General features: G+C 38.1%; 1 protein-coding gene across 1 annotated transcript in view; it reads left to right on the forward strand.

Moving 5' to 3' along the window:
- LOC121476930 (histone-lysine N-methyltransferase SETDB2) overlaps positions 1–20,328 on the forward strand; it is an 85,193-nt gene that overhangs the window by 29,713 nt on the left and 35,152 nt on the right. The window contains exons 7-12 of the mRNA XM_041731071.1: positions 1,797–2,360; positions 13,592–13,708; positions 14,459–14,628; positions 16,031–16,250; positions 16,750–16,849; positions 18,466–18,559. Coding sequence (XP_041587005.1) covers positions 1,797–2,360; positions 13,592–13,708; positions 14,459–14,628; positions 16,031–16,250; positions 16,750–16,849; positions 18,466–18,559 — 1,265 coding nt within the window. The remainder of the gene's footprint in view (positions 1–1,796; positions 2,361–13,591; positions 13,709–14,458; positions 14,629–16,030; positions 16,251–16,749; positions 16,850–18,465; positions 18,560–20,328) is intronic.

Here is a 20,328-nt window from a genome sequence, read left to right on the forward strand (position 1 = left end):
CTGAGGAGGGCACTTGATGGGATGAGCACTGGGTGTTCTACTATATGTTTAAAAGTGCTCAGTAGCCGCATGTGGCCGGTGGAGCTACCAAATTGAACAGGACAGATACGGACTATTTCTATCAATATAGTGCTGCTTTATATAGTGAGCATAAAAATATCCCCAGAATACCTATATAACTTATATAAAATAAATAACAGGTACCTAGATAGATAGAAAATATTAGGTAAAACAAAGCCTAGGTACTTTGTGAAAGATTAAAACCCAAGTTCTATCTATACACATGGAATCTTTTCATGGATTTTTTTTTTTTTTTTTAAGATTTTATATCCTTATTCATGAGAGACACAGAGAGAGAGGAGGGCAGAGACACAGGCAGGGGGAGAAGCAGGCTCCATGCAGGGAGCCCGACATGGGACTTGATCCCGGGTTTCTAGGATCACACCCTGGGCCGGCAGCGCCAAATCACTGTGCCACTGGGGCTGCCCTTTTTTTTTTTTTTTTTAAAGATTTTATTTATTCATGAGAGACACACACAGAAACAGAGTTAGTTCATGGGTTTTTTTTCCCTTAAAATCAGTAACCTCTCCATTTTCTCCTGTCAGCTCATTGTTTTCATATATGTCAACGTGCCACGTGGAATACATATTACAGAAAAAGTCCAGTTAGTATAATTATTGAAGGATTCTTGATGAATTAGTTTTTTTTTTTTTTCAGTAGTCTTTCCTGTTTCTTACAAGCAAAAATTTTGAACCAAACATGCCTGAAGAAGTAACATTCCTCAAAGTGCATGCTCTAAATCAACTCTAAATTTGGTAGGTGCTGTAGCACAGAGTTAAAGGTATAATCACAACTTTCTGGGATATTCTGAAATTAGGTTGTGGTACAATAGGAGGAATACTTGGTCTTTGTCCTGGTCCTTCATTTAGCTTCTAAAATCTGTGGAGTTTCCTGAATAATGTGTGTCTTCAACCTGCTAATGAAATGACTTGGGTGAAGGACTGCCGGTTAGTTTCAGGGTGGAGGCTGGTCGCCAAAGATTAAACCTCCATTAGAAGCTTGAAGGGAGGGGAGAAGGGCTGAAAATTGAGATCATCTCCAATGGCAAATGATTTAATCAATTATGTTTACATAGTGAAGTCTCCATAAAAACCTCTAAGTGGACAGGGTTCTTTCCGCTTCCTGGTTGGTGAAGGTTTTGAGGTGCTGGGAGGGTGGCAGGCCAACTCCGTGCCCTTTCGCACTTACCTAGCTCTATGTTTGGCCATCTCTGAGTTGTATCTTTTATTTAAACTGGTAATAGTGATTAAAGTGATAATTAGTAATATTACTGTAGTAGTGATTAAAGTGAGTCTTTCTAGCAAATTCGCAAGCCCAAGGAGGGCATGTGGAAACCCCTAGGTTGGTCAGAAGTTTGGGTGGCTTGGAACTTGTGTTTGACACGTGAAGTGGGGACAGTCTTGTGGGATGAGACCTTTTAATTTCTCGTATCTGATGCTAACTCCAGGTAGGTAGTGTCAGAATTGAACTGAATTATTGGGCACTCAGTTGAAGATGTGGAACTAGGAGAAAAACACCATGTTTTTGGTGTCCAGAGGGGAAAAAAAATCCTTTAAAGTATGACTTTTATATGGTTATAGAATATAATAAGTAAAATGCTTATTTCAAAGTCTGGCTTATTTTAGTGATGTCTAGAAAGAAATTGATGGGAACTAATTTACACATTAGTGTGCAGTGTTTTTAAAAATGGGGAATTGTATATGTTGAGATACTAATGAATTCTTAATTTTAAGCAGATCTGCAAAAAATAAGGAAATTCCTCCTTTGGAAAATAAAGTTGCCTACATTAGAGAAAAGAAATCATTTTTTAAACTACCTTACCGAAGTCATGACTGCTCTCGAACTTGTCTGATGAAAACACCACTGACCTTCAAGGGAGAAAACCCTCTGCAGCTACCAATCAAATGCAACTTCCAAAGACGACATGCAAAGACAAACTCTCATTCTTCAGCACTCCATGTGAGTTATAAAACCCCTTGTGGAAGAAGTCTACGAAACGTGGAAGAAGTTTTTCGTTACCTGCTTGAGACGGAGTGTAACTATTTATTTACAGATAATTTTTCTTTCAATACCTATGTTCAGTTGACTCGGAATTACCCAAAACAAGAAGAAATTGTTTCTGATGTGGATATAAGCAATGGAGTGGAATCGGTACCCATTTCTTTCTGTAATGAAATTGACAATAGAAAGCTTCCACATTTTAAGTACAGAAGGACTATGTGGCCACGTGCATATTATCTAACCAGCTTTTCCAACATGTTTACTGATTCGTGTGACTGTTCTGAGGGCTGCATAGACATGTGAGTAGAAAATATGGCATTTAAAAAAAATCTTCTGAACATAAGGGTTCTTGTCAGGAAGTAGAAGTAACATTCTACTATGTATCAATTGTCTGCTATGTATCAGATCCAGGATCAATTGTCTGGTATCAATTTGTATCAATTTGTCTGTCTAAACTCTGTTCACCAAAAATCAACAATGGAAAGATATACTCTCTCACTAGCAATAGAAAGGAAAATCTTTCCCAAATATTATAATGATTTGAAAATTACTTCTTCTGAAGATGTATTTCCTTTAATCTAGTATCACAATCATAATAGCAACAAGTCCAGCTAGTGTCATGTAACAGTGCCAGACATTGGGATCCCTGGGTGGCCCAGCGGTTTGGCGCCTTCCTTTGGCCCAGGGCGCGATCCTGGAGACCCGGGATCGAATCCCATGTCGGGCTCCCGGTGCATGGAGCCTGCTTCTCCCTCTGCCCTGTGTCTCTGCCTCTCTCTCTCTCTCTCTCTCTGTGACTATCATAAATAAATAAAAATTAAAAAAGAAAAACCAGTGCCAGACATTGTAACATGTGCTTTATGTACACTTTTTAAATTTAATCCTCACAAAACCCCCCCCATGAGGTCGGTAATACTACTTCTGTGTTGTGAAATGAGGAAGCCAAGAAGCCAATTTTAAGATCACAGGGCAGACAAATTGAAGAGTCAGGGTTTGAATCCGTGTTCTTTACCATTATGTTATATGTTTTTTTTACTTCTATAAATTTTCCTTGCTACTTCTTCATAAAGTTAAAGGTGCTTATAATTCATATTCTCATAATGTTGACATTCCATTAAAAAAATTGTTCTAATACATTAAGAATTTAAAAATTTTAAGGATATATAAGATATATATACTTGTAGGTAGGCATATGTAGAGTGGATTTGCGTTATATACGTTTAATTTAGTGTAAATTTATCTACCTGTACTAGGCAAAGGAGAAAGAAAGAAAGAAAGAAAGAAAGAAAGAAAGAAGAAAGAAAAATAATTTAAATAGTTTCACTATCTTCTCCATTGAAGTATGAGAGGAGATAAATCTACTGTTATGTCAATTTGGCTCAGTTCTTTTAGGCCTGTCATAGAGGAAATCTCTCACAGTGTCAGGTTTTTTTCTCTTTAAAAATAAAGGTTTGGATTGTTTTTTTTAACATTATGTCTATATATAATTTACATGTGGCAAAGTCTAGTCTGTCAGTGCTGGAGAAAAAAATGGAAAATGTTTGCTTAATGGTCAATTTATAAGATTTTTTTTTTTTTGAATCTTGACTATATATGATTTTTTTTTTTTTTTTTTTTTTTTTGAGAGGGAGAGAGAGAAAGAATCTCAAGCAGCCTCCGCATCCTGCATGGAACCCAGTGCTGGGCTCAATCTCATGACCCTAAGATCAAAAACTTAGGGTTAGAACCAAAATCAAGAGTCAGATGCTTAGCCCACTGAAACACTCAGGCACCCCAACTATATATGATTTTTACTTTAACACTGTAGGTACTAACCTTTATATAATATATACCACCAATATACATATTTTCATCTGTTGGTCAGAAATTAGAAATCACAAAAGCAAAAGCTGAAACCCACTAGGATCTGGAAATGAATACAGGCACTGTGGCTAGGGATTTTAACTCTTAGAGGAATGAGAATTAAACATGTCCCATGCTTAGTAGAGAGTAGGCACTGAGTTCTCTAGAGAATAGAAACCAGGACCTCTACAGGACTGAGAAGTAGGCTAATTATCTCACACAGCCTGGAATGGGATTAACAACTTGTTTTAGAGCAGTGAAACTCATAGTCACAGCCAGAGCAATGAGGAAAAGAGTCGACATAAAGGAGCACCCAGGAGTAAACCCCACAGAAAGGTATGTCAGTCAAAGCACACAAAAATGTTTAGGAGCCATGAAGACAGCATGAGTCCTAATAAATGGGAGAATTCACACCTGAAGAATCATAGATAAATACAGAATCTGATTAAGAGCCTTTATTTTTTTAAAAGATTGATTGATTGATTGATTGATTGATTGAAGAGAGGAAGAGAGAGCATAGGGGAGGGCCTGGAGGAGCAGAAGAAGGACAAACAGACTCTGAACTGAGTGCGGAGCCTGACACAAGCTGAATTCAAGAGTCAGACACTCAACTGACCCAGGCACCCGGATGCCCCAAAAAGAGACTTTAAAATAGGTATGTTTAAAATGTTCAGAGAGATTAAGATATTAGCATCCATGAAATAAGAAAAGGATATTGGGGGGAGGGGGTATATATATGATAAAAAACATTTGGAAATATGGGAAATAAAACCTGTGTGATTGAAATAAAAATTAAATAGATGAACTTAATGGTAGAGTTCATACAGCTGGAAACAGTATTAGTCAATTGCAAGGCAAAATGAAAGAGATCTTCCAGAATGAAAAGAGATAAACACATGGAGAAAATAATTTATAGGTTAAAAACTATAGAAGATAAAATGAGAAACACCAGAATGTATCTGAGGAGAGAAGAGCAATAGTCAAAGAGCTAATAGCTAAAAATTTAAAAAGTATCTAAGGTAGAGAATAAATCTCAAACACTATCAGAAAAAAGATTAACAACACAGTTCTCATCAGAAATAAAGAAGACAAAAGAAGCATATTAGCTTAAAATGTCAAAGGAAAATAAATGTAAAACTGGAATTCTGTACCAGGCCAGACCAGTCATTTGACAAATTCAAACAATTACATAGCAATTGAGGACATTCATACATACTTTGTAGCAATAGTACTTTTAACTTTATTTATTTATTTAAAGATTATTTATTTATTTATTCCTGAGAGATACAGGCAGAGACCACAGGCAGAGAGAAGCAGGCTCCCTGCAGGGAACCCGGGTGATGCAGGCCTTGATCCCAGGACCCTGGGATCACGACCTGAGCCAAAGGCAGATGCTCAACTACTGAGCCACCCAAGTGCCCTGCTTTTAAGTATATGTAGAGCATGGTTTTCCAAGCTACAGATTTAATGGGATGTAAAATCATTAAAGTGGTTGTAACTAGAATTTTAAAAATAAAGAGTAAGATACCCACGGGGCACCTGACTGGCTCACTTAGTAGAGCATGTGACTCTTAATCTAAGGGTTAAGTTTGAGCCCCATATTTGGTATAGAAATTACTTACAATCTTCAGGGGTGCCTGGCTGGCACAGTCAAGTGTCTAATTCTTGGTATCAGCTCAGGTCTTGATCTTGGGGTCATGGATCAAGCCCTGCATTAGGCTTCACGCTCAGCACAGGATCTGCTGGAAATTCTCTCTCCCTCTCCCTCTGCCCCTCTTGCTCATGCACGCACTCGCTCTCAAATTTTAAAAGAATAAAAGCAATAAAATCTTTTTTAAAAATGCCCAAGTATATCCTACATGATAAGGGTTTCAGTTTATACATATACATAGAGAAATATGTATGCCTATATAGGGTCATAAAGAAAATGTATTTCTCACTGTGGGTCATAGTCAAAAATATTTGAGACATCCTACTCTAGAGGTGCTAACACATACACATAAGAATAAGCTGTTCACTGCAGTATTGTTTGTAATATTGAAAACTAGAAGCAACATTTTTTTTAATAATAAATTTATTTTTTATTGGTGTTCAATTTGCCAACATACAGAATAACACCCAGTGCTCATCTCGTCAAGTGCCCCCCTCAGTGCCTGTCACCCATTCACCTCCACCCCGCCCCCCTCCCCTTCCACCACCCCTAGTTCATTTCCCAGAGTGAGGAGTCTTTATGTTCTGTCTCCCTTTCTGATATTTCCTACCCATTTCTTCTCCCTTCCCTTCTATTCCCTTTCACTATTATTTATATTCCCCAAATGAATGAGACCATATAATGTTTGTTGTTCTCCAATTGACTCATTTCACTCAGCATAATACCCTCCAGTTCCATCCACCGTCGAAGCAAATGGCGGGTATTTGTCATTTCTAATGGCTGAGTAATATTCCATTGTATACATAAACCACATCTTTATCCATCATCTTTCGATGGACACCAAGGCTCCTTCCACAGTTTGGCTGTTGTGGACATTGCTGCTAGAAGCATCGGGGTGCAGGTGTCCCGGCGTTTCATTGCATCTGTATCTTTGGGGTAAATCCCCAGCAGTGCAATTGCTGGGTCGTAGGGCAGATCTATTTTTAACTCTTTGAGGAACCTCCACACAGTTTTCCAGAGTGGCTGCACCAGTTCACATTCCCGCCAACAGTTGTAAGAGTGTTCCCCTTTCTCCGCATCCTCTCCAACATGTGTGGTTTCCTGCCTTGTTAGTTTTCCCCATTCTCACTGGTGTGAGGTGGGATCTCATTGTGGTTTTGATTTGTATTTCCCTGATGGCAAGTGATGCGGAGCATTTTCTCATGTGCATGTTGGCCATGTCTATGTCTTCCTCTGTGAGATTTCTCTTCATGTCTTTTGCCCATTTCATGATTGGATTGTTTGTTTCTTTGCTGTTGAGTTTAATAAGTTCTTTATAGATCTTGGAAACTAGCCCTTTATCTGATACGTCATTTGCAAATATCTTCTCCCATTCTGTAGGTTGTCTTTTAGTTTTGTTGACTGTATCCTTTGCTGTGCAAAAGCTTCTTATCTTGATGAAGTCCCAATAGTTCATTTTTGCTTTTGTTTTTTTTGCCTTCATGGATGTATCTTGCAAGAAGTTACTGTGGCCGAGTTCAAAAAGGGTGTTGCCTGTGTTCTCCTCTAGGATTTTGATGGAATCTTGTCTCACATTTAGATCTTTCATCCATTTTGAGTTTATCTTTGTGTCTGGTGCAAGAGAGTGGTCTAGGTTCATTCTTTTGCATGTGGATGTCCAATGTTCCCAGCACCATTTATTGAAGGGACTGTCTTTATTCCAGTGGATAGTCTTTCCTCCTTTATCGAATATTAGTTGACCATAAAGTTGAGGGTCCACTTCTGGATTCTCTATTCTGTTCCATTGATCTATGTGTCTGTTTTTGTGCCAGTACCACACTGTCTTGATGACCGCAGCTTTGTAGTACAACCTGAAATCTGGCATTGTGATGCCCGCAGCTACAGTTTTCTTTTTTATTTTTCATTTTAAGTAGGCCCCACACCCAACATGGAGCCCACTGTGGGGCCTGAATGCACAGCCCTGAGATCAAGACCTGAGCTGAGATCAAAAGTTGGACACTTAACTGACTGAGGCACCCAGGTGCCCCTTTCATGAGTGTTTTATAGTTTTCAGAGTATAAGGTTTTTTATCTTCTTGGTTAAGTTTATTCCTAGATATTTTATTCCTTTTGGTGCAATTGTAAATAGGTGGGTTTTTTGTTAATTTCTGTATTACTTTGTTAATGTATAGAAATGCAAGAGATTTTGGGTGGGGTTTTTTTGTTTTGTGTTTTTATTATTAAGATTTTTATTTTAATTCCAGCAAATTAAAAGTTTACAGTGTTAGTTTCAGGTATACAACATAGTGATTCAGCAGTTCTACACATTTCTCAGTGCTCATCATGATAAGTGTACTATTAATACCCATCAGCTGTTTCACCCATCCCCCCACCCATCTCCCCTGTAGTAACCATCAGTGTGTTCTCTGTATTTAAGTCTCTTTATTGATTTGTCTTTTTTTTTATTCCTTTGCTCATTTGTTTTGTTTCTTAAATTCCACATGTGACTGAAATCGTATGGTATTTGCTTTTCTCTGACTTATTTCACTTACCATTATATTTCTCTTAACTCCATCCATGTTGTTATAAATGGCAAGATCCCCCCCTCCCCCATGCTCTCTTTCTCCTAAGTAAACAAATCTTTAAAAGAGGGGGGAACACCTGGGTGGGTATAGTTGGTTGAGTGACCCTTAGTTTTGGCTCAGGTTATGATCTCAGGGTTGTGAGATCAAGCCCAGCCTTGGGTTCTGCGCTCAGTGCAGTGTGCGCTTAGGAACACTCTCTCTCCCTCTCCCTCTGCCCTTCCCATCTCCTACCATGAGTTCTCTCTCTCTCTCTCTCAGATAAATAAATGAATCTTAAAAAAAAAATGGCAAGACTTTATTCTTTCTTATGGCTGAATAATATCCCATTGTATATATATGCCACCTTCTTTATTCATTCATCTATCATTGGACACTTGGATTGCTTCAATAATTTGTCTATTGTATATAATGCTGAAATAAACATAGGGGTGCATATATCCTTTCAAATTGATATTTTTTTTTTACTATTTTGGTAAATACCCAGCTGGGTAATTACTAAATAGTTCTTTTTTGGGGAGGGGTTAGTTCTATTTTTAACTTTATGAGGAAACTCCATATGGTTTTCCTCACTGACTGCACCAGTTTGCATTCCCACTAACAGTGCAAGGGGGTTCCTTTTTCTCCACATCTTCACTAGTACTTGTTGTTTCTTGTGTCGTTGATTTTAGCCATTCTGACAGGTGTGAGGTGATATCTTATTGTTTTGATTTTGTTTCCCTGCTGATAAATGATGACGAGCATTTTTTCATGTATCTGTCGGCCATCTGTATTTATTTTTTGGAGAAATGTCTGTTCATGTCTTCTGTTTATTACCAATTCAGTTTTGTTACTAGTAATCACCTTATTCAGTTTTTCTACTTTTTCTTGACATATTTTTGGAAGATTATATGTTTCTGTGAATTTATCCATTTCTTCATTAATTTATTGACATGTAATTTTTCATAGTAATTCTATTTCTGTGGTGTCAGTGGTTACTTACCGCCTTCATTTATGATTTTATTTATTTGGATCCTCTCTTGATGAATCTGACTAAAGGTTTACCAATTCTGTTTTTCTTTTCAAAGATCTGATTCTTGGTTTCGTTGACATTTCCTATTTTTTTCTTAGTCTCTATTACATTATTTCTGCTTTGATCTTTATTATTTCCTTTCCTCTACTAGTTTTGGGTCTTTTTCTAGTTCCTTTAGGTGTAAGCTTATATTGTTTGAGATTTTTCTTGTTTCTTGAGGTCACAATACATTTACCTCTTAGATCCGCTTTTGCTGCATCCCAAAAATTTTAGACCATCTGGTTTCCTTTGTTTCGAGTTATTTTTTAATTTTCTGTTTGATTTCTTCATTGGCCCATTGGTTGTTTAGTAGCATATTGTTCAGCCTCCACATGTTTATAGCTTTTCCACTTTTTTTCTTGTAATTAATTGATTTCTAATTTCATTCTGTTGTATCTTTTCTGATGCTTGATATGATTTCAGTTTTCTTAAATTTATTGAGACTTGTTTATTGGGATATGTGATCCATCCTGTAGAATGTTCCATGTGCATTATTTATTTATTTATTCATTTTTTTATTTGTTTTTATTCATGAGAGACACAGAGAGAGGCAGATCCATTACATGAAATACTATATGTTTCATTTGCTTTTGATTTTTACTAGTGTTTTAAGAAATACTTATTTATTTGTTTGTTTGTTTATTTAAAGTAGGCTCCATGCTGGAGCCTAATGTGGGGTCTGAACTTAAGACTCTGTGATCAAGATCTATTTTAAAGATTTTTTTTTTAAATTTATTTACTTGTGAGAGACACACACACACAGAGGCAGACACACAGGCAGAGGGAGAAGCAGGCTCCATGTAGGGAGCCTGATGCGGGACTCGATCCCGGGACTCCAGGATCATGCCCTGGGCTGAAGGCAGGGCACTAAACCACTAAGCCACCCTGGGATCCCCTCCATGTGCATTTTAAAAGAATGTGTATTCTGTTGTTTCTGGCTAGAATGTTCTCTATATATCTCCATATATCTCAAGTCCATCTGGTCTGTGTTGTTCACAGACACTGTTTTAGTGATTTTCTGCTTGGTTATCTATCTATCCATTGGTATTAGTGGGATGTTGAAGTCCTCCACTATTATTGTATTACTGTCCGTTTCTCCCCTTATGTCTGTTAAAATTTGCGTTATACATTTAGGTGCTCCAGTGTTGGGTGCTTAGATACTTACAGTGCTATATATCCTATTGTTGGATTGATCCCTTTATCATTATATAGTCTACTTGTCTCAATACAGTCTTGGTTTTGAAGTCTGTTTTGTCTGATATAAGCATTACTATTGTAGAGGTTTTTTTTTTTTTTATTACTTCCATTTGCATGGAATATCTTTTTCCATCTCTTCACTTTCAGTCTGTATGTGTCTTTAGGTCTGTGGCAAGTCTCTGTAGGCAGCATATAGATGGGTCTTGGTTTTTTTTGTTTTCTGTTTTTTGTTGTGGGGAAGGGAGGACTGGAGGGAGAAAGAGAATCTTAAGCAGGCTCCAAGCCCAGCACAGAGCCTGACATGGGGCTCAATTTCACAACCCTGAGCCAAAATCAAGAGTTGGATGCTTAACTGACTGAGCCACCCAGGTGCCCCAGTCACTCTGTCTTTTGATTGAAGCATTTAGTCCATTTACATTTAACATACTTATTAATAGATATGAGCTCCTTGCCATTTTGTTAATTATGTTCTGGATGTTTTTGTAGTTCTTTACATTCCTTCTCTTGTTCTGTTTCCTTAAGGTTGATTACTTTCTTTAGTGTTAGGCTTGGCTTCCTTTTTCTTTATCTTTTGTGTCTGTATTATAGGTTTTTGGTTTGTGGTTACCATGAGGTTTATCAGTTAATCGTCTGCCTTCAGCTCAGGTCACCATCTCAGGGTGCTGGAATTGAGACCTGTCAGTCTCCCTGCTAAGTAGGGAGTTTGTTTCTCCCAGTCATCTCTCCTCCCCATGCCACCGCCACTCCTGTGCTCACATGCTTTCTGAACCTGGATGTCTGTTTCCCTCCCTAGGTTAGGAAAGTATTCAGTTATTCTTCAAATAAGTTTTCTGCCCCTTTCTCTTTGTCTTCTACTTCTAGGACCCCTATAATGCAAATGTTTGTTCACTTGATATCGTCCAAGAGATCCCTTAACCTATCCTCTTCTTAAAAAAATTCTGTTATCTGGGATCCCTGGGTGGTGCAGCGGTTTAGCGCCTGCCTTTGGCCCGGGGCACGATCCTGGAGACCCAGGGTCGAATCCCACGTCGGGCTCCCTGCATGGAGCCTGCTTCTCCCTCTGCCTGTGTCTCTGCCTCTCTCTCTCTCTCTCTGTGACTATCATGAATAAATAAATAAAATCTTTAAAAAAAAAAAAATTCTGTTATCTTCCCATTATTCAGCTTGGGGGCTTTGTTACACCCTGTCCTCTAGATTGCTAATATGTTTTCATACATCCTCAATCTGTTGATTCCCTCTAGTGTATTTTTTAAAAACTTTTTTTTTTAAGATTTTTATTTATTTATGATAAGAGAGAGAGAGAGAGAGGCAGAGACACAGACACAGGCAGAGGGAGAAGCAGGCTCCATGCAGAGGCCTGACATGGGACTTGATCCTGGATCTCCAGGATCAGGCCCTGGACTGAAGGTGGCACTAAACCGCTGAGCCACCAGGGCTGCCCCCTCTAGTGTATTTTTCATTTCAGTTTAATTCTTCAACTCTGATTCTTCTTTATATTTTCTATCTCTTTGTTGAAGTTTTCACTGAGTTCCCTCCAGTCTTCTCTGCAATCTGGTCAACATCTTCACGATCATTACTTTGAACTCTGTAAGGCATAGTGCTTATCTTCATTTCATTTAGTTTATTTTCTGAGGTTTTTTGTAGTTTTTGTTTGGAGGGTATTCCTGTCTCATTTTATTCGACTTTCTTTGTTTCTATGAATTAGACAGAATGGCTACTTTTTCTAAACTAGAAGGAATGATCTTATGCATAGTTTTGTCTTTGGAAACTGTGTGCCTGGTGACTTGGCTGCCCAGAGCTGTGGCTATTGTGGGCTGGAGGTCCTAGGGGACTCTGTGCTGGGACTGTGTTTGTGGGATGCCTGAAGCTGAAATTGGTATGGGATGGGCAGTCCTAGGGCTCTCAGCTGAGATGGCACATTGGCCAGACAGCTGAAGCTGAAGTGGGCATGGATTGGGGTGTTCCCAGGGCTCTTTATGGAGAGGGCACCCTGGGAGTACAGCTGAAGGTTAAGTGGGTGAGTCCAGGGATCCCCATAGTTCTTTACTCAGGGGGCTCTGGGGACTGGGGCTGAGGTAAGGCATGGGTCAGGAGGTCCTAGGAAGCTGTGTACCCAGGATAGGCTAACATCATCTGGAGCCAGAGTGGTGTGAGCCTGGAGTGTTCCAGGATACTTTGCACCTGTGTCACCTTGACAAGATGACTGGAACTGTAGTGAGTGCTGACCAGAGGTGTGCAGTGTTGGCTGCACTGGGGCCACTTTGATGGGATATCTAGGGCTGGTGTGTGGGTTAGGAGCCTAGGGTTCACGGCAGCAGTAGGCCCACAAGGATACCTGGACCCTTTTCCTGGCTGCAGTATCAAAGTAGAGGAGGAATATCAACCATGGTGCTCACCAGCCCCTTTGACTCAGAGTTCTAGCAGCTCCCCTGTCAGTTGGCAGGGTTCTAGGGCTAGTTCCTTTATATTCTAGTTGTCATTTTAACCCATAGCTTTTTTTTTTTTCTGTGCCCTAGGGCAGACAAAACTGCTCACCAGTCCCTCCCCACTGCAGTTCAAAGCATCAGAGGAGGTGGTGGTTCCCTTTGTTACTGTGTCTCTGTCTCTCTGCTCTTTTTTTGTGCAGAAGCTATTCAGTCAGCCCTCAGTTCTTCAGGAAGCATTGCTCTATAAATAGGTAGATATAGTGTGTCCATGGAGGAGGTGAGTTCAGAGTCTTCATACATTGCCATCTTGGATGAGAAAAATCTATGGTTACATGTCTTCTGTTTAGCAATATTATGAAAGACAAATGGCCAGTATCCATCTCCCCAATTTGTTTTCATGTCATTGGAAGGAAAGAGAATTTAAGATGCCTGCAATACTACCTATGCCCTTTCAAGTGTGACACACATAAATTTATTTATTGTAGTAGAGAGGACCTAGGAGAATTTTCACAAACTAGCTTCTGCTGAATAGGAAATTAAAGGAATTCATTTTAAAAAATTAAAATTCATACATTTAAGTATTTCATGAGCAAATAGAGGTATAGGGCACTTTATAAAAATTTTTGGTAGTTTTTGTCTTGTAAAGAGACCTATGCTGTTAGGGAAGAAGTCCCAACTGCCCATGAGCTAAGTGACTCTTAAATACAGTTGCATCCTTTACTATATCATTTACGCTTTTATCAAGGCTCTCTTAAGTTGGTGCTTTTTTATTCTAACTTCTCCATCTTTTGCTTTCCCTTTAGAACAAAATGTGCATGTCTTCAATTGACAGCAAGGAATGCCAAGACTTGCCCCTTGTCAAGTAATAAAATAACCACTGGATATAAATATAAAAGACTACAGAGACAAATACCTTCTGGGTAAGATACCTTGAGGATTTGTTACAGGGTATTTGTATTTTTGAAGGTGGGTACTTTGTTGTGGTCTGTAGACTTAATATCTCATTAAATATTAATTTTATATACCAGAAATCTATATTAAGGAATAAAAAACCCCCAAACTTATATATTGTTCTTGGAAATGGAAGTCAGAAAGAAAAAAAATAGAAATGGAAGTCAGAGAGCACACACATAGCATTCAGAGTGTATACTTAAACACCTATCTGCTTTGAGTCTCTTACCCTCTAGAGTTAGACTGTTTGGGGCAGCTGTTTCCCCATTAGGAAATGGAACTAGCAAAGCTCATCTAAGAATTGGGATTTTCCAAACTTTCAAAATTGTTATTAAAAAAGAAACAGAAAAGCTTTCTTCCTAGACATTCCTAGATATCTTTTAAAAGCTATCATTTGCAATGTGCCAGGCATTGCTTTAAACACCTTATAAATACTGACTCATTTAATCATGAAACAACTCTTTAAGACAGGTACTATCATATATCCCCATTTTAAAAAATGGAAAACTTAAACCCAGAGAGGTTAAATAACTCATCCAGCATCATACAGTTAGTAAATGGCTGGAGCTGTGATGAGAATCCAGGCAGTCTAGCTTTAGGAGCCTTCACACTTAGTCTGCCTCCCATGGTAATTATTAGTGAGGTAGCAGAATAAAATGCTTTTGCTTTTAGCTTAGGCTATCTAATTGATTTTTTTTTCTTGCCTATTTTATCAACAGCATTTATGAATGCAGCCTGTTGTGCAAGTGTAATAGACGGATATGTCAAAATCGAGTTGTCCAGCATGGACCTCAAGTGAGGCTACAGGTGTTCAAAACTGAGAAAAAGGGATGGGGAGTACGCTGCCTAGATGACATTGAGAGAGGGACATTTGTTTGCATTTATTCAGGTAAAGCAATGGTTAATTATTCAAATTATCGTATAGTAAGGTCTGCATTTCTGGATCTCCATTTTACTAGATCTTATAGCAAGGACAGGAGCAACAATATATAGGAGGAGCATCAGAGTGAGGCAAGTGACTGGGAAATTGAGCGCTGAAAGGATGAGGAAACACCAGATATTTCAGAAAAGAAAGGCTCAGAGATAAAATTATGCGAGGCATATTTTTTTTGTCTCCATGGCTACATACGCTTTAGGGTAAGCTAAGAAGACTTTTTGAATAAGAAACTAAATGACTGACTTGCTAAGGTAAAGATTATCTATCAAAGACTCTTATTCAGTGATTTGAACTGTTAGAATTTAACAAGTTAAGGTAATAAATACCTGCATAGGATGATTCAGGCAGTGACTTTAAGCAGCTCACTCCATCTCAGGAACTCCAGAGAGTTGCCCTCACTCTGAGCAAAACTTCCCAACCGGTGTTTTATAGTTGTGCATTACTGATTTTTTTTTTTTGGTCACAGCCTCTAGGCCAGACACATCAGTCTCCTACAGTCTCAGCCATTTACCCCGGAGTATCAGACCAAAATCCTTATTTTCTGTGTGTACCATGAAATGAGAAAGGTTGAGGAAACATGGCTCTGGAGCCAGTCTAAAGGAAATGTGCTGGACCAAGTCTTGGCAGCAATGCAGCAGAGACCAGAGTAACCATCCTCATCAGAAATTCCACGGTCACTTCAGTGAGGGCAAAAATTAGTATAATTCATAACAGCCACATTTGATTCCTTGTCACATACTACACAATTTGCCTACACATTCATCTCTCATATTTCTCAAGATCACTGTTTGATGAAAGTCAGCTGCCACATGATGTCCAGAACATATCGTTGGCTTTATCTGCTTTACTAGAAAATGTATCTAAGGTATCTCTCTGATTCAGCTGTTAATTTTGACTCGGTAACTATAGTTTCGAGTCTCTTAAAAGAAAATGCATGAACTTTAAGATTTCAGTATTACAGTAGAACTTAATATGAGAACAGGCACATATTAACTCAGATTTAAGTAGATCACTTTTATAAGTTTTAACTGATAAAGCATTTTATCAGTTCACCTAATTTTCTAGAATGCTTTCAGATTTATATTTTTGTTTTTTATTATTGTAGCTAAATCTGTTCTCTTGTTATACCAGAACAGACACATGCTTTTTCATATACTGGAAGATATGAAATCTCTTATTGGTGTTTTGTTTATTGTTTCTTACAAGAGTTTTCTAGGATGAGTTAATGTGTTTATTTTTATTCTAGAAATGTGGCACATTTCAGAGTTCTTTAATAATGGAGCAAAATAGAGGTGTTCTTTTGTTGCTTAGCAATTATACTTTGTCTTACTAAAGTCTTATTTTTTTCTTTTAGGAAGATTATTAAGCAGATCTAATGTGGAGAAACCTGGTGCTGCTACTGATGAAAATGGAAAAGATTATATTGTGAAAAATATGTTTTCAAAAAAGAGGAAAATAGAAGTTGCAGATTGTGAGGTTGAAGTTATCCCATTAGACCTGGAAACACATAATAGAAGTGCTGAGACTGAGGAGTGTCCACCTGTATTCAATAATAATATAAAAGAGCCTGTTACGTAAGTAAGATCATAGGAACCCAGTGAAGATGGACCTGTATTATTGATCAAGAATGGTTGGTTCTCTTTGTTTCTGACTTTCCCATCTACTCCTGTATAACTCCTATGTATCAGTTTGCTTCGTGGCTATAAGTTTAACACTGAGAAATCTAGAACGCTTATATTTTAAAATCTAGCCAACATACTTTATTTCCTCAGTGTTCCATTTCTGGAGTTTTACCCTTAAAGACATATGACTTTAATCAGAGTCTTTATGGATGTCATAACTTGTGCTGTCTTTTTTATTTTTCATCCTTTTTTTGACAATGCTTTTCACAGATTATCTTTTAAACATATTTAGAAAATGATTGACTTTAAAATATATTTCCTTCTTTAGTGGGAGATATAGATGTTATTAGATTAATTTCTAATGGATACTTTGTAACACTGATATCTATATTTTAGGGTCCAATAAAGAGGATTTTTAGTGATACATAGAATAATTTTTTTTCCTTTTCAGAGATGTGAAATGTAACAGTATTTCAAGAATTCAATATCATTCAGTCATTAGAAGTCCTAAAGTGAAGACAGTCATTATTCAGCGCAATGGGAAAAGGATGGTAAAAAATGCAAAATGTAGATGGGGCCCTTCTGAGAACATTAGCTGTGATCTCATCTTTCTTTTACTTCTATCTTTTAGTTCCAATTGTTTGTGTAACTTAATGTGTAGGATTTCTTTTATTATTTGGAATTGGTGTACTCTTTAAGTGTCAGGACCATGTTTTATTTACTTAGTGTCCTCTATGGTCATTGGCGTATTCCCAGCTTTGATACTAAAGAGAGTGTTGTTCCTGATCTGACAATGTGTTCCACTGAGACTGAGAGCTGTCCAGTTCTGCGAATTTATAGAAAAGCTAAAGTATTCCAGAGTTGATGGTGATACACAATAAGAAAAAAGTTGGAGTAATTTAGGTTGAGGAGATAAGGTTGTGAGATGTAAGAAAGAGAAGACATCCCAATGAAAGAATCATTCAGAAAACACCATTTTACATGATAGCTTTTGAAGGTGCACTTTTCAGTCTTTACTAAGAATAACTAGGCAGAGACTGTAACTTAGAAGAAAAGAAAGATACAGGAAAAAGAACAGAGGAGGACATAAAGGTAGTTCACAGTAGGGCTTGTTGATGAGAAATAAAAACTCTGCCCTAGGGATCCCTGGGTGGCGCAGTGATTTGGTGCCTGCCTCTGGCCCAGGGCGCGATCCTGGAGCCCGGGGATCGAATCCCACGTCGGGCTCCCGGTGCATGGAGCCTGCTTCTCCCTCTGCCTGTGTCTCTGCCTCTCTCTCTATCTCTCTGTGACTATCATAAAAAAAAAAAAAAAAAAAAAAAAAAAAACTCTGCCCTAGATGATGTGCAAATAGTTGCTGTCTGTGTAGTAATGTACATATAGTAAGTACCTCCTCAGGATCACATAGTGATGAAGAGGTTAGGCCATCAGACCACACAGACTTGGGCTTGACCTTTGGCTCTGCTGCTTAGACTTGGGTGACATCTCTACATCTGCATTCCTCTATCTGTAAAACGAGGATAATGGTACCTGTCTGAGTTAAGAGGATTAAATGAAATAAGCCTCAGAAACTTTGTGTAGCACAATGCTTGACACTCAAGTGCTCAAAAAATGTTGACCATTTAAGTAACCTGAATAATAATAATGTCAACAGTTATTGAGCAGTTAGTTGAGTGCCAGGTGTGTTGAGCTTATAACCTTTTCAAAAGTTATCATTACCATATAAAGTGATTGCAGTGTCCACAGTTCGTAAAGATAGACAACTCCTTTAACCTCTTTGAAGTAAAAACTAAAGGTTTTTGTTTTTTTTTTTTTTTGTATTTGCACATATTGAAGCCAAATTTGTAATCTGGTATCAGAATAGAGAGATACAGACAGATGTCTTTGAATTTTATTTTAAATTTTAATGCCTAAAGAATGTCTTGACGGTCTTGATAAATAAAGTCTTTATAGCTGTGGCTTACTAAAGAACCTAGAAGTAGAACACAGCAAAAAGGTCTCCATCACTCCAGAGACTCCTTATGATACCAGCTTTGAGGCTTCCAAAACTAAGCTACAGCCTATGAAGATTGACACTTGACCAAAGACTGCTACATTAAATAACTGCTACATTAAATTCTTTTTCCTGACCTAGAAAGTAAAGACATCTTACCTGTTCTCTTTTAAGGGATTTGCTTCCTCAGAGTCTGTCACCTCAGAAGATAATGATGGATTTAAACCAACTCAAGTACATCTGAACTCCAATACCAAGGAAATGAAAAGTAGGCTTTGTTTCACTCTGATAGCCTGCCTCTTCTGCCTTTCTGTCTGTCTTGCTCACTACCTATGGCTTATTTTGTCAGATTTAGAACAAACAAGCTGCATTCATTATAAAAGTTACTACTTGTCTAGATTAGATGTTGGCAAACTAGGTTGTGAACCAAATCTGGCCCACCATCTATTTATGTATGGCCCATGAGCTAAGGTAACTTTTACATTTTTAAGTACCTAAAAAAAAAGAGTAAATTTTGTGACACTTAAAAATTACATAAAATTATATTTTGGTGTCAATAAACAAAGTTTTATTAGAGCATAGCCACAGTCATGAAGTTACATATTCTCTCCGATGGCTTTCAGACCCTGTCAGGAGAGCTGAATAGTCACCACAGAGATCAAACGGCCCGGAAAGCCTAAAATACTTCTTACTTGGCCCCTTGCAGAAGAAGTTTGCCAACCCTTGATCCATATGCCAGAAGTCACCTGAGGTGTGGCAGGAAGAAGTGGGGTAGACAACTCTGAACAGTCCAGTGTTATCTGTGGCTTTGGAAGCATTGTCCAAAGCAGCCATTTTCTCACTCTTTGTTAGGGGCTCCTTTAAAAGTACAGATACATCATTCTGCAGTACTCCAGCCAACAGTGTTTGCAGGGATGCTCAGCAAAAAAGATTGCTCTTGTGAGTGCTTGTCTTTACTGTTACCAATCTTGCAGTAGTTCCTGTTACAACTTAACAAACCTGAATTTTGATACTTTTGCATTTCACATATCCCTCACTGGTGAGACACGGCTAAGAAATGACCTTTTTTAAATAACTGAGCCATTGCTTCTTCTTCTTTAGAGCTTCTTTACATCTGTATCCCCAACTCCTCACTCGGTCTTAAAGGATTGGAGATTGGGGCTGGGGAGCAAGACAGCTGTTTGACAGAAGTCAATCAGACAGGGCATTTATGTATTACAATTATTTCATCATTGTAGGGGAGGGAACTCTTCTTCAGCCCATCTTAGGCTATCCAGCTGGGGCCTTGTAAATTAGATTGACAGATTGAAGAGAGAAAAACAAACACATTATTACCATGTATCACCATTACCATGTGTATCACACCTGTAACACATGGGAGTACTCCGAGAAGAGTAACATGAAGTAGCTTAGAGGGGTACCTTGCTGGTTTAGTCAGTGGAACATGTGACTCTTGATCCTCGGGGTTTTGAGTTGAAGCCTCACACTGGGTGTAGAGATTACTCAAAAGTAAAATTTTAAACAAAACAAAAAAGTAGTAGTAGTAATCAAAAAGAAGTAGTAGTAGCAGCAGCAGCAGCAGCTTAAAACTCTGGCTTACCTAGCATCTTTGCCAAAGAGCAATAAATTTTTAGAGGAGCGACAAGATAAAGGAAAAGGACCTTGAGTCTCCAGGGGCTCAGCATTATGTGGGAATGTAAAATATGAGAAACCAATAGTGGATAAAAGCTAGTTAAGTTTGTTATGTAGATTCTTCTGGTTTGATTTCCAGGCTGATAAAGGACTAAAGCTGTCTCTAGTTGACTAACTTTTGTCCTTCCTGGTAGGAGGAAGGAAGGACACCTTTGTAAATTTATGTACTGCTTTAAACAGATGGGGGAAGGCAAACAGCTTTTTTGCATATGCAACTTAGTCACTTTTAGCTTAAAACAATTCTTATGTCAAGGAAGCATATTTTGGCATGACATATTCTGATTTCCTTGACCATTTAATGTATGTGAGCTATAATTAGTACTCTTGATTTTGTTTTTTTTGTTA

This window comes from Vulpes lagopus, chromosome 16, assembly GCF_018345385.1.
Source record: "Vulpes lagopus strain Blue_001 chromosome 16, ASM1834538v1, whole genome shotgun sequence".
In the NCBI taxonomy this organism is placed as follows: Eukaryota; Metazoa; Chordata; class Mammalia; order Carnivora; family Canidae; genus Vulpes; species Vulpes lagopus.